This window comes from Diachasma alloeum, unplaced genomic scaffold, assembly GCF_001412515.2.
Source record: "Diachasma alloeum isolate Michigan unplaced genomic scaffold, Dall2.0 Dall_scaffold_00381, whole genome shotgun sequence".
Lineage (NCBI taxonomy): Eukaryota > Metazoa > Arthropoda > Insecta > Hymenoptera > Braconidae > Diachasma > Diachasma alloeum.
In genome coordinates, this window is record NW_021680520.1 from 250,913 (window position 1) to 264,945 (window position 14,033).

Consider the following 14,033-nt stretch of genomic DNA (forward strand, 5'->3'; position numbering starts at 1 on the left):
CGCATTTTACGGGATCCGAATTGGGTATTTGGGAGAATATGTTGGGTTTCAAGCCACCAGGTTAGCCTGTTTGATACGATTTTTTCGCACAGTTTAAGAAGCAAGAGGCAAGAGCTATTGGTCGAAATTTGTTAGGGGCAGATTTTGGGAGTAGGAAAATGAGAAATTGTCTCCAGGAGTCTGGGAATTGACTTGCTTCTAGGAGCTCGCTAAAAATATCTAGCAAATTTTTTTTGTATTTTGGGGGTAATTTATCAATTATAACATAATCGATTTTATCAAGACCTGGGGAGGATTGCTTTTTCATCGAGTTTAAAGCTTGTGAAAATTCCCGAGGGGAAAATTTTTTTTGGAGAAAGGGATTGGACTCAAATGGTATAGTAGGAGGGGGAGGGGGCAGTGATCAGATGGAAGATCTGGACAGAAGTCAGCGATGAATTCTCTCATTTTAGTAGCGGATTCATTGTCTTGCTTGGGAATATGAGCTGGATTACAGTTGTTTCGGTTCTTAAACCATTTTATCTTATTCCAGACTGTCTTGATGGGAGTGTCTCTATCTAGGGTCATACAAAAATTGGCCCATCCTTTTATTTTTTCTCTTCTGATGATAAGTTTGGTAAGCGCAGTTTGTTTTTTAACTTCAATACAGTTTTGTTCCGAGATGACTTTTCTGAAGGCAGTGGTGGCTTTTCTCCTGAGAGCTACAGCTTTTGAACATTGTTCGTTCCACCAGGGGGCAGGGGGGGAGTTTTTCTTCTGTTTTTTAACTTCGGGTCGATTGTGAGGATTGCTTTGAGGTGTCTTCTTGGGTTTGGGGGTTGAGTAGGATATCGCATTCATGATGTTGTCGATAAGCGATTCGTATTTTATTTGTGGAGGGGTTTCATCCGCGAGGTTTTGAACGAGGTTTATGTTGTCATTCAATGATTCTTCAAAAAGAACCCAATCCATCTTAGCTTTATTAATTTTGTGATTGGAATTTTTCGAGAATACGGGATGGCAGTTAATGAGAATGGAGATGGGGTAGTGGTCACTGCCCATGTGGTCTGGTAGGACAGACCAGTTTGACTGTACAGCAATGTTCGATGAAGCTAAAGTGAGGTCGACACAGGAAGGAGCTTCATTTGGGGAGGAGATTCTTGTCGGGGAACCATCATTGAGAGGAAGGAGTTGAGTATTTGCGAGTGCTTCGGAGAGGTTGAGGCCCGATTCACAGGAAGTTACGCTTCCCCAAAGTTCGGAGTGGGAATTGAAATCGCCACTTATGATTGTTGCATGAGGAGAGGAACAAGAGTTGAGAAGTTTTGTCCATTCGTCAGAAGAGACTGGAGCTCTTGGTTTTTTGTAGAGAGAAATAATAGCTATTTCACCACTAGAGGAGGGGATTGTGACGCCTAGCAGGTGCAAGTTAGGAGAGATTTTATCAATGTCGTGGATACGGGTGTAAGTAATGTTATCTCGGATGGCCAGGGCTATGCCCAGTCCTTGTTGGTCCAGGATGTCTTCCCTGAGTAGTTGGAAGAATTAAATCGACAGAAGAATTAAATCGTATTTATGAGCTATGTTTCGGATTTCTCCTATTTTGGGTCTGAGGCTTCGGTAATTCCATTGTAGAAGTTTGAGAGAAGATGAGTTTGTGTTGCTGTCGTCTGTATAATCCATTGTGGATTTATATTGGGGTGGGGGAGGAGAGAGTTTGGTTGATAAAGGAGGTCCGAAGCTTTGTGTCAAAGTAGGAGAGGCAGAAGAGATAGTGGAGGAGGTGGTTGTAGTAGAGGTGTTGAAAAATGAAGGAAGATTAAGGGGGTTAATCCTTGAGCAGGAACGGCGAGGTGAGGTGGCATTGGGGCTTGGAACGAGTTGACAAGAGTGGAAATCGCGTTTAGATGGGATGTCAAACCAAGGGTTTTCACAAGGTCAGCTAATTTGGTAAGAAAGATATCCAAGAAAGTCTTTATCTGGGTCATTATTTCCTGAAGGTCTGAGGGTTTATTATTTGAGATGTTATACGGGAGAGAGCAATTAAGTTGGGTCACTGGCATGGTTTTGGGTGTATTTTGGGTGTAGCATGGATTCAAGTAGTTAGCACCATTGGGTGAGATCAATAAGTGATTGTGATTTGGAGGTGACCGTTGCTACAGTTGAGCGGTGGATTGCCGCGACTGGCGTTGCCTCTTAAATTGTTGTGTGGATTTTGGAGCAGGATTGTCTCAGATGAATGGTTGAGGGGGTTTAGCGGTAGGGGGATTGGGAGGGAAACGGAGGGTGTCGAGGGCAGTCGGTTTATCCATCACCTGAGGAGGGTTCTCGGTTCGGGCTTGTGTAATACGATTCTGGATGTTGAATGAGGCATGAGTAGGGTTTATCGTTGAAAAGGAGGTCTTGTTGGAGATCGGTGGAGAAGGGGGAGAGAATATATTAGTAGGGGGACTGAGTTGCTGGACATGTGAATCTCCAGTGTTGCTATTTTTGTTATTTTGCAAGATATATCTAGCTTCTACATAGGTAATGCCGTTAGCCGCAGCATATTGGTGGATTTGTCACTGAAAGTGAAGGGCAGGGCACGACTCATCTGTTGATGGATGTGGTCCCCTGCAGTTTATGCATTTAGCAATTTTGTTGACGTTAGGGCAGGGCGAGGAATCGTGGGCAGCTTCTGAGTAGTGGTTACAGATAGCATTGCTTTGGCAATGCTTTTTCGAGTGGCCAAAGTGAAGACAGTTTGAGCATCTTTTTAACTTGCGAGATATATGGGAAAACTTCCAGTCGAACGTTATATAGGGAGATCGTGGGTGGGAGTATTTGCCCTTCAAATTTAATAAGGATGGTGGTTGACTGACTCATATGTCTGGAGCCATTGAATTTTTTAATAAAGCAATTGCATCGAGTGACTTATGTGAATGGAACTGAGGACTTCAGATCTGTCATAAGGTCTTCATTTGTGATATCTAGAGGGACACCTTTGATGAGCCCTTGCCTGGAGAGATTAAATTCAGGGATGTAGGCAATTATGTTTTCAGCTGCGAGAGATGGGTGATTCATGACGGTGTTGGCCTGTTTGGCACTAAAGAAGGGAACAATGATTGAAAAGCCTACTTTTCTGGTCTCGTGGCAGTCGTTACCCAATTTTGCCTCTTGTAAAATCCTGTGGATTATTCTTGCAAGATGGATACCATGTAGGTGTTTGACATTGGGTTTCGAATCGTCTGACTGGGAAAGAACTTCAAAGGTTCGGTTTCTGGAGTGTGGAGGATAACGATTAGATCGTAGGTTATCACGGATAGTTGGGCGGGAACGAGGTTGGGTTTGAGACTGAGTAGTTGGAAGGATTTCCATGCTTTCATCGTTTGTCGGGAGGGAGTTTATTTTAGTAGCAGATTGTAATGAGTCTGTAATTTGCTCTTGCGGAGTCTTGCTCTTGTGCGGAGAGATTATTGGGCGAGTTGTGGAGGGGGATTTGTGTACATGCTTGGGAGTATTGATTGGGGTTAGGTCAGGGTCGTCGTCTTCCCCTTCTTTGATAATTGATCGTTTGCCAAACTTATTCTTATCAGCACATTGCTGGTCGATGATCATGGTGGGGTCATGTGTTTCACCTAGAAATGGCGATGTGATTGAGCTTGCTGGGGAGGGGTTATTGAAATGTCTTAGGGTATTGAGAGAGGGGTCAATGAGATAGCTTGAAGGGAGTTGGTTGGCATTTCCATGATCTAAAAATTCTGATTGCCTGGCAGCATACAAAAGTGCTGTGTTCATGTTGTCATCAGTTGTATAGTTGGGCTGCAATGTATCTAGTGGGTTTACGAGGGAGACTTTGACATTGGGGTAAAAATGGATCATTGAGGATAATGGGAGATAAACCATTATTTGAGTTAGAAACGTCGATTGTGGAGTTTTCTTCATATCGATAGTTAGAATTATTGTTGTTGGTGTTGCCTGTAACTCTTTCGGATGTATGAGAGTCATTGTTGTTATCCATCGCAGCCATTTTGGGAACTGTAGGTATCGGAGATGATGAGGGTAGGCTGGCGCTTGGCGCCGCCACGTTTAGATTGTTGACGCCGTCGAGGTTAGGATTTTGGGCGGTGACTTGACTAATGTTAATTTTTTATTTTAACGGAAAGACTATTGCCCCGAAAATTAAAACAGTAGATTTATAAAACACCACAACTCAAGTGGGTATTTGAATCAAACCATACTGGTTTACTGTAACTGATAACCGAAATCAAACGAAAAAAAATAGGTAGAGGAGCGCGCACTATACGTCTACCTTACCATTCGACCTGCGACTCCCTCTTTTCTCCTGTAATTTCGAGCCGGCTATTTTCGACGGACGGAGTCACTGCGTCCTCATTCTCGCGCTTTCAGTCCCCACTTCTTCCGTTTCCGGAATGGTCCCATAATCTCCCGGGCGCATAGCCCTATGCTCCCGAGTGTTTGCCTAACCTTAATTATTTGGAAAAATTTACTTTGGGGTTATGTACGCACTGTTGTCCGACGATCGAAGACAGAGAGCAACATAATGCGTTCTCTCTCTGACCTCCCCACTACGCGCGCTTGTCCAATGAGAGCTCGGCCGACTATTTTCGACTTCTCGGAATTCGTTCCCCCGTCGGGTCGAAATTATAGGAGTCCTACTATAGAGCGTACCTTAATTGTAATACTCATGATTGAAAATCTCAAAATTAAATTAATCATGAATTAAATTTGCCGTCTCGGACGACTGGAACCAATGAGGAATAAGCGTGATAGACTTGCGAGATATCGATAGTTATTGACTTTAAATATGTGTATGTTCTTTTTAGAATAGGATATGTCTCATAGGTTGAAGTTGGGTCAAAGTTATCCAGAACATTCACAATGACGCTTTCCTACATTGATTTTGATCGTATCAAATTTAAATGTTGAATTTGAATAGTATATGAATTTAATAATATTTTAAACCTTGTCACCTGGTATCAGAAATACTTCACAATTTGAGCCTCTACACGGTTCATCCCCGCTAATCACGGTGAAAGGCCAATTTAATAGTAAACGCAGGGTCCATTTCCAGACTAAAATGCTAAACTGTATTTACTGGACTACTTTCTAAGCGTGAATAGTCCATTAGCATCCCTTGCAAAATGGCATTGTTTAAATGTGAAGGCTACATAATTACAAAAATTTAGAGCTCATTGTCAATAGATTTGCTCCTCCTCATAGAAAAAATCAGAACAGCATAAATTTTATAGGAACTTCTGAATTTATAGATTCTTCTCTATTCAATATTTCCCTATCAGAGAAAACGCGCGGAAAAGCAGCCGACTTTTCGGATAGAAATCGGCAAAAATTCTATTAGATTTTTTCATACGTGGCGATTCAAATCGTTCAATCACTTTGTTACTGAATTTAGGCAGAAAATACCTGAGGTAGCAATTTTTCAGTAATTGGGAGACCTCTGGGTTCTGTTGCTTGCATCGGCAGATGTTGCATTCCTAGGTGAATTGGATATTTTCCAGATAACAGAGCTGCTCTGCTTGGTGTACATACGGGACCGGTGTAGTGATTATTCAGGATTACACCATTGTAAGCAAGCGCATCAATGTTTGGGGTTGGAATTTCATCGGACCCATGAAAACTAACGTCATTCCATCCCTATTAATATGAATTCAATCAAGAAAGAAATTATTGATCAGTTTTGACTAATTTTAATGTGAAATAGTGGAACGAGATGTGCGTCAACTCATATTCCCGGGAGCACGTCTAAATATTTGCCGTCAAAAAAACTTCGTCATAAAAACTCGGTTTTTTTTAACTTTTGCGATTACAACGTTTGTCATAAAAAAACTATTTCAAAAACAACTTCTGTACAAATAACTTTGTTAAAAACCCGAATATTTTTTTGTGCCGATTTTTTTTGTGCAACGTTTGAGCGTTGTTATTCGTGATTACGCTAATCGTTCGTACATGAAATATTTGAAAGGAATTACTCTGAATATCACCCTTTAATTGCATAATTTTTTTTGTCTACTACTCATTTATTTTGTTAATAAAGTTTCGTTCAATTTCATTGATAGTCGTTGGTTTTTTGCTTCCGAATGGAAGCGTTGTAATCGACCAAATTTAAGTTTTGCATTTTTTGTGTTATATCAACCAAGTATGATCCAAAAAGTCCAAAAATGCAATTTTTGGGCGGTGTCCGTATGTATGTATGTATGTGTGTGTGTATGTAAAAACCATTTTTCTCAATTATTTACTAAGGAAACAATGGAATCGAAGAAAATTTTTTTTATCAAATGTAGGTCTTATCAAGCCCTATCCATCGCCATTAATTAAAATTTAATTCATTCATTCATTTTTTTAATTTTTGAATTTTTTCGAAAATCAGTTTTCATATGATAGCTGAAAAAAAAATGTTTTAAATTCATTCAACTATGGCTTAAAAAATTTATTGGGCTGTCCTCTCGACCGAGTTCGAAGATGAAGATCATAGCTTTAATAGTTATTCGGATTTTTTTTTTAATTCAATTTTTTTTTCTAAATTTTAATTTTCACAAATTTCTTTTAATTTATGATGTTTCATGGAGTGAACCATAGGTTAAAATATTTGTTTTGATGTCATTAATGTGTAGTTGAAGAATGAGCATGATAACTGTCTTGATCAATTGGATTTTTATGATCATTCATGAAAATTTTGAATTTTTCATGAATTTTTTATGAAAATCAAATTTCTGGTAGTTTCATCTAATGTAATGCTCAAATTTATCAATTCTTGCATCAAACAATTTTTTTTAAACATGATTATAGTGGAATTCTAAGGTATAATAGAAAGTTTCACTCTATCTTTGAATTTATATAAGATTTTGAGAATCATTCTCATGTTTTTCGATATTTTGAATTTTCCATCAGATTCTTCGAAAAGAATCTGATGGAAAAGGTTTCAGATTCTTCATATTATATAAAATTAAAATATTCTTAATAAAATTTTGTTGAAAATTGTATTATCATAGTATCATTTTTGAATAGTATCATTTTTCGACTTAATTCATATGAGAATGTCCGATCATCATTTTTAGAGTATTCAACAGATTGTTGACTTTCCACTATTGTGAAAAATACACTTGGATTGATTATTGNAAAAATGCAATTTTTGGGCGGTGTCCGTATGTATGTATGTATGTGTGTGTGTATGTAAAAACCATTTTTCTCAATTATTTACTAAGGAAACAATGGAATCGAAGAAAATTTTTTTTATCAAATGTAGGTCTTATCAAGCCCTATCCATCGCCATTAATTAAAATTTAATTCATTCATTCATTTTTTTAATTTTTGAATTTTTTCGAAAATCAGTTTTCATACGATAGCTGAAAAAAAAATGTTTTAAATTCATTCAACTATGGCTTAAAAAATTTGTTGGGATGTCCTCTCGACCGAGTTCGAAGATGAAGATCATAGCTTTGATAGTTATTCGGAATTTTTTTTTAATTCAAATTTTTTTTTCTAAATTTTAATTTTCACAAATTTCTTTTAATTTATGATGTTTCATGGAGTGAACCATAGGTTAAAATATTTGTTTTGATGTCATTAATGTGTAGTTGAAGAATGAGCATGATAACTGTCTTGATCAATTGGATTTTTATGATCATTCATGAAAATTTTGAATTTTTCATGAATTTTTTATGAAAATCAAATTTCTGGTAGTTTCATCTAATGTAATGCTCAAATTTATCAATTCTTGCATCAAACAATTTTTTTTAAACATGATTATAGTGGAATTCTAAGGTATAATAGAAAGTTTCACTCTATCTTTGAATTTATATAAGATTTTGAGAATCATTTTCATGTTTTTCGATATTTTGAATTTTCCATCAGATTCTTCGAAAAGAATCTGATGGAAAAGGTTTCAGATTCTTCATATTATATAAAATTAAAATATTCTTAATAAAATTTTGTTGAAAATTGTATTATCATAGTATCATTTTTGAATAGTATCATTTTTCGACTTAATTCATATGAGAATGTCCGATCATCATTTTTAGAGTATTCAAAAGATTGTTGACTTTCCACTATTGTGAAAAATACACTTGGATTGATTATTGCAGTGGAAAAAAATATTTAAATCTATTCAATCACTTCACACACAATATTCACTTTTTTNATTGGGCTGTCCTCTCGACCGAGTTCGAAGATGAAGATCATAGCTTTAATAGTTATTCGGATTTTTTTTTTAATTCAATTTTTTTTTCTAAATTTTAATTTTCACAAATTTCTTTTAATTTATGATGTTTCATGGAGTGAACCATAGGTTAAAATATTTGTTTTGATGTCATTAATGTGTAGTTGAAGAATGAGCATGATAACTGTCTTGATCAATTGGATTTTTATGATCATTCATGAAAATTTTGAATTTTTCATGAATTTTTTATGAAAATCAAATTTCTGGTAGTTTCATCTAATGTAATGCTCAAATTTATCAATTCTTGCATCAAACAATTTTTTTTAAACATGATTATAGTGGAATTCTAAGGTATAATAGAAAGTTTCACTCTATCTTTGAATTTATATAAGATTTTGAGAATCATTTTCATGTTTTTCGATATTTTGAATTTTCCATCAGATTCTTCGAAAAGAATCTGATGGAAAAGGTTTCAGATTCTTCATATTATATAAAATTAAAATATTCTTAATAAAATTTTGTTGAAAATTGTATTATCATAGTATCATTTTTGAATAGTATCATTTTTCGACTTAATTCATATGAGAATGTCCGATCATCATTTTTAGAGTATTCAAAAGATTGTTGACTTTCCACTATTGTGAAAAATACACTTGGATTGATTATTGTAGTGGAGAAAAATATTTAAATCTATTCAATCACTTCACACACAATATTCACTTTTTTAAATGAAACAATCAAAGAACGATAACACGATTGAATAATTGAACATGAATTACTCATTTTTTACATTATCGATTAGAATGGAATTATTTTAACACATCCAACGACATTAATGGTAATTAAAAATTACACAAATGTTGGTTATCAAATCTGTTGGATATAAAATGGATGAAAAAACAAAATATATTACGATTGAAAATTATTAATTTCATGACAATCATCGGCATTGTATGGAGATGATTAAGGAATAAATTGAAATATGAATTATTTTCGATAAGAATAAAAAAGATGCAAGATCACCATTCGGAAGCATATTGCTAATTTATTAGCAAAGAAAACTATACCATTTTAAATATAAAAGCAATTTCCCACTTGTTTCTTTCATCATTGATTATTTTTCAGGTGGTTTTTTGAGTTATTTTTTCATGGAATTTTTTATGAGAGAAGTTATTTTTCGGTTGGGTTTATTTAACGAAGGTTTTTTTTTAACCAAGTGTTTTTGACGTAAAGTTGTTTTGACGGAGTTTTTTTGACGGAAAATATTTAGACATAGACCCGCAATACAGGGTGTTCCAAAACTTTGAACCGATATTTCAACAAGGAGAAAATAATACCCGATAAATAAGATAACACGCTTCTTGATCCGCGGACAAAATCTTTGCGATAAAATTTCTGCAACAAAATTCCAAAATGAAAAGAAAACTGAACACAATTTCTCCAGCGACAATTATAATGTTAACTTCTGATCTGCCGCCAATTGATTCTTGGCACATTATAACCGTCGATAAATTATCCGACATTTCATGTGTTTACAATCTCGGATGATGAATAGTAAGTTGGAAGGGTTCCCGATAACTCTCTCGCTTGAAGATTCCCATCAAAATAAACTACTTCACAATGTTTGCTCATTTGCATTATCACCGATAGCCACGTTATCTTACACGAAATTTGCTTTTAATTCAGTATTATGAAATTTGCATTTAATTTGATTTTAGTTCAGTATTATTTGTAATTTTGTATTGATTCTATATCAGAGAATGGTTATAATGTGTATTTATCAATCGTTATAACGGGCTTCTATGAATCGAGAGGAATCTATTTGCTGAAGCATTGTAATTATATGTAATATGTGAGTTATCGAACTGAGAATTATGCATTAAATTATATCTTTGAAATCTGAGTTACTTTTGCTTCCGAATGGAAGCTTTGTAATCGTCCGATTTTCACATTCTCAAATCTTCATTGGAAATGATGTTGAATGGTCTGAAAAGTAAAAATACGAAGTTTGGCGACCATGTCCGTATGTGAATGTGTCCACCGCCACCTTCCCGATGGTCAATTTTTAGAAAGTTGAGTAATTAAGTGGCTAAAATAATTCCAAAAAAATTGAAATTTTGTCAGATTATAGGTCTTAATAAGGACTAACTCTGTGCATAATTTCAGCCCGACCGGTCAAATCGTTTTTGAGATAAAGCGATTCGTTTTTAAATCGTTTTTCGAATATGTTTAAAATTATTGGACCGATTTAGATTTTATTCTTTCAAAATATTCGTCTCGATGTCCTCTACCTAGATCAACAAAAACATATATACCTGTCCATAGAAAGTTTTTGAGATATTTCCCCTTTACTGTTTTTTCATTAAAATCGTTGTATGCGCGCTAACCCCTGCTTTGTTTCTTTTTTTGCACTTGATATTGTTTCAGAAGAGGATGAAAGCTGAATGAAATCTCCGGCAAATTTGTCGGTGGTTATTTTGTACCTCGGGAATAATGGATGTGCACTGATAGAACGGTTTAGTCGAACCAAACGAAACTTTTTAACTATTACCGCGATTCGTTAACTATATTAACGAATCGCGGTAACAGTTAAGAAGCCTCGTTTGATCCAACTGAATCGTTCCACCTTTTCTATCAGTGTGGGGGAAACTGTCGGTGGAAAAATTGTTAATGGATAAATTATCCTCGGCGATTTTGTCGCAGAAATTTTGTCCGCGGATTCAAAGTTACGAAACCTTTTGCTGCGAAAAAAAGAATTTTTCATGGTAAATTCGAGAAAAGAAATGGAAGTAAAAATTCCATTATTGGCAGGTGAATTTTTTCGAGTCCGTCAAATGAACCCATTCTTGTCGTGCTAGCCCAGTAATTTTCTTGCTGTTGTGATGTTTTTGGTAGTTCACTCACTGCCTTCAATCCTGAGTGATACTACCTTGAGTGACTAGTCCCTGTGACTAGTCACTATTAGTAGTAAGAACCTTTTATACTTCCTTGCTAGGGCCGTCAAACACCCTATACCCAGCTAACTATTACGGTTACGCTTACGGAGGATCCGCTCACTTCCGGAATAGTAGGATGTAGGGATTTTAAGGATGTAACTATGGGACACTCAATGTCTGGTAAAAGCTATAGGTTTATTCTTGGCTAAACTACGAACTAAATACAAGACACTGATTCGGTTGGGGGGTTCGGTATACGCGGTATTAAAAGTGGAGGAGCTGAGATGACCGTTCAGCTTCACTCCCGTACTCACTCTGACTCTTATGAGTCCTCAAAAGTTCCAAGACCCGAAATTGCAGATCTAAGCAATCCCGCGGTCCTGGTGCACTAATACAGTTTCATGTCATCACTGACACAAAACTAAAACAGTCAAACAGCTCTTCTTCTATGAAGCTGGACTCAGGTGTCACCATGGGAATGCTGAGCTCTGCTCGTGAACGATGAGACCAAAATCACATTTCTTTTCCCATCGTTTAGAATTATAAATTGAATGTAACGTATTATTCATAATACGTCATTATTATTCACAAACAATCGACGTATTTTTCACAATACGTCACAGTATTTTTTCTTCGTGACGAAATAATCGAAAGGGGTGAAATGTTGAGATGGGCGGTCCTCTTTTACTTTTGGTACCGCGCGATATAGTTAACAAATTATAAATTCACAAAATTAAAAAATTACGGTCGTCGCATTGGGCCAGAATTGCAAAGATATAGCGGCTGGGAAACAGGAACGAAAATGACAATTCCTTGTAAATGAATATCAACTCTAGAGTGTTTGCATGCTCAATACTCCTTGTTTGATCTAGAATTAAATTCTTGTCAATGTAATTTTGATTGTAATAAATGTAACAAAGACATTGATGGATTTTTTTGAAAAGTAATATATCAGTACCGATGTCATAGTAATTGCATTTCGGCAACCGTGTCATCGGCCAACTTTATTCATTTAATTCAATTTAAGCTAATTAAGGCCAATGTTGTTGATATCCAAACTTCTATCCAACCGTTTCATTTCTTACTAATCGATTATTCAGCCATAATACGGTCATACATATATATACATATCATGAAGGAGGAATGCTACATGTTATCCTGTAACTTTATTGATTATTAACTCGTTAATCATCGCCCGGAAAAAAATCAAAAAGGAACTTATCACTGAATGTTTGGGATTGTTATGACTCATTAGAATAAAACGAACGAAATTCCAATAAAACACCCAACGAAAGTACTAGGATTTTTTATTCAATTTTTTGAAACGTATATCTTTTTCAAATTTCAAGGTATTCTCAAAGAATGTGTTTCAAAGAAAATCGGTTTGTTTTGTGTCACTTTTTTACTACTGATTGTGAGTTAAAATTCACGCTTTCTGTCTGAATACATAGTTCAGAGTAATTTATCAGGACACTTTTTGAGGAGAATAGTGTGTTCGCTTAAAAACAGCATACATGGTGCTCTTACACAATTAATTTTATATTCAACTTGAGAAATTTTATCAATTATTAATTATTGATTTATACTGCAGTGAACTATGAATTCGAATTTTGTGAGAGAAAGGAATTGAATAAAGTCATCCGACAAATAATACACTCAAAGGATTTTCTCTAAAGCCATCAGTTCCAGAAATATGCAGTGTCCTAAAACTCTTATCCAAAATTTCAAGGTTTGAAAAAATTTAGGGGACGAAAGGGATTCTGAGTCGAAAATTCCACTTCGCCTGTTAGTTTCGGTCAATAGCTAACGAGTTAATTGAGGTAGATGCAAAATGATGTCAAATACGTTTGATTCAGGATTTTATCGTATTTCATCATTAAGAAGTTCACTCAAAAGTTTTGGGACTCCCTGTAATTCAAAGGGCAATTCGAAATGTTGTTTCTCAACTCATCCCAACAAACCTTATAAGTTTCATTTCACTTACCAAATCATCGGCTACAATAATTATTATATGAGGTTTCGAGTCACTTTTCCCTATCACTATCCCATCCTGCAAAAAATGTAAAAAAACCAAAACTAAAATAGTGGAATTTTTCATCATCTTCGTTTTAGATCTACTCAAAAAATAATAGAATAACGAATTGTGGAGTAAGTAGAAATGCGAGGACAGGGAGGCTTATCCTCGAATCGTTGAGGCGTACTCAACCTGACGAACACGACTCATATGCGAGTTGTATTAGAGCTGCGGGACACCCCCAGAAAATTGTTCGGAAATCGGCCGATCGGCCAATCGCGTACTGGTATTTAATTTTTTTTAATGAAGTCAGTAACATTCAGAGATGGTAAAAATGTAATTTTGACTTCATTATAGAGGGCACAACAGTTTCAAAAGATGCGAATACTCGTAAAAATTGATTGAAATCAATCTCTCGATATTCGATGTTTTTGAGTGTTCACTCAATGTTAATGTCAATCATGCACAACATTCAAGTATAATATTTCTCTTAAATATAATAAGTCATTATTACTGAACAGTAAGGACAATTTCACGGAAAATGCGGTTTGATTAACGAATTTTATTGTCTAATTCTCTGAAATACTTTGTTGTATCGCTTATCTGACTTACCTGATGGTACTGTATTTCTGTGAGCGTGAGAATATTCAATCAATCGGCAAAATATTGATAAACTCATTTATAACCCAACTGATTTCGATACTTAGATATTTTAGATACTCTTTTATCTTACGGCGTATGAGAATCGACTGGTATGTGGATGGAATGGATCTGGTGTGTGCAAAGCTATGAAATAGTGTATGAGATGTTGGAGAGTGATATATCGGTAAATTTCGTTATATGGCCATGTGTACAAGCTTGAGTTTCCCCCTTGCTATGGGAGTTTTTCTCCTGTTGAACAATTAATAAATAATAATAATAATCGACA

General features: G+C 35.6%; 1 protein-coding gene across 1 annotated transcript in view; it reads right to left on the bottom strand.

Moving 5' to 3' along the window:
* LOC107041831 overlaps nt 1-13,784 on the bottom strand; it is an 82,223-nt gene extending 68,439 nt beyond the window's left edge. Inside the window, exons 1-3 of the mRNA XM_029126389.1 lie at nt 13,718-13,784; nt 13,076-13,167; nt 5,404-5,634 (exon numbers count right to left, since the gene is read on the bottom strand). Of these exons, the coding sequence (XP_028982222.1) occupies nt 5,404-5,634; nt 13,076-13,167; nt 13,718-13,784 (390 nt within the window). The remainder of the gene's footprint in view (nt 1-5,403; nt 5,635-13,075; nt 13,168-13,717) is intronic.
* Between the last annotated feature and the right edge of the window lie 249 nt (nt 13,785-14,033).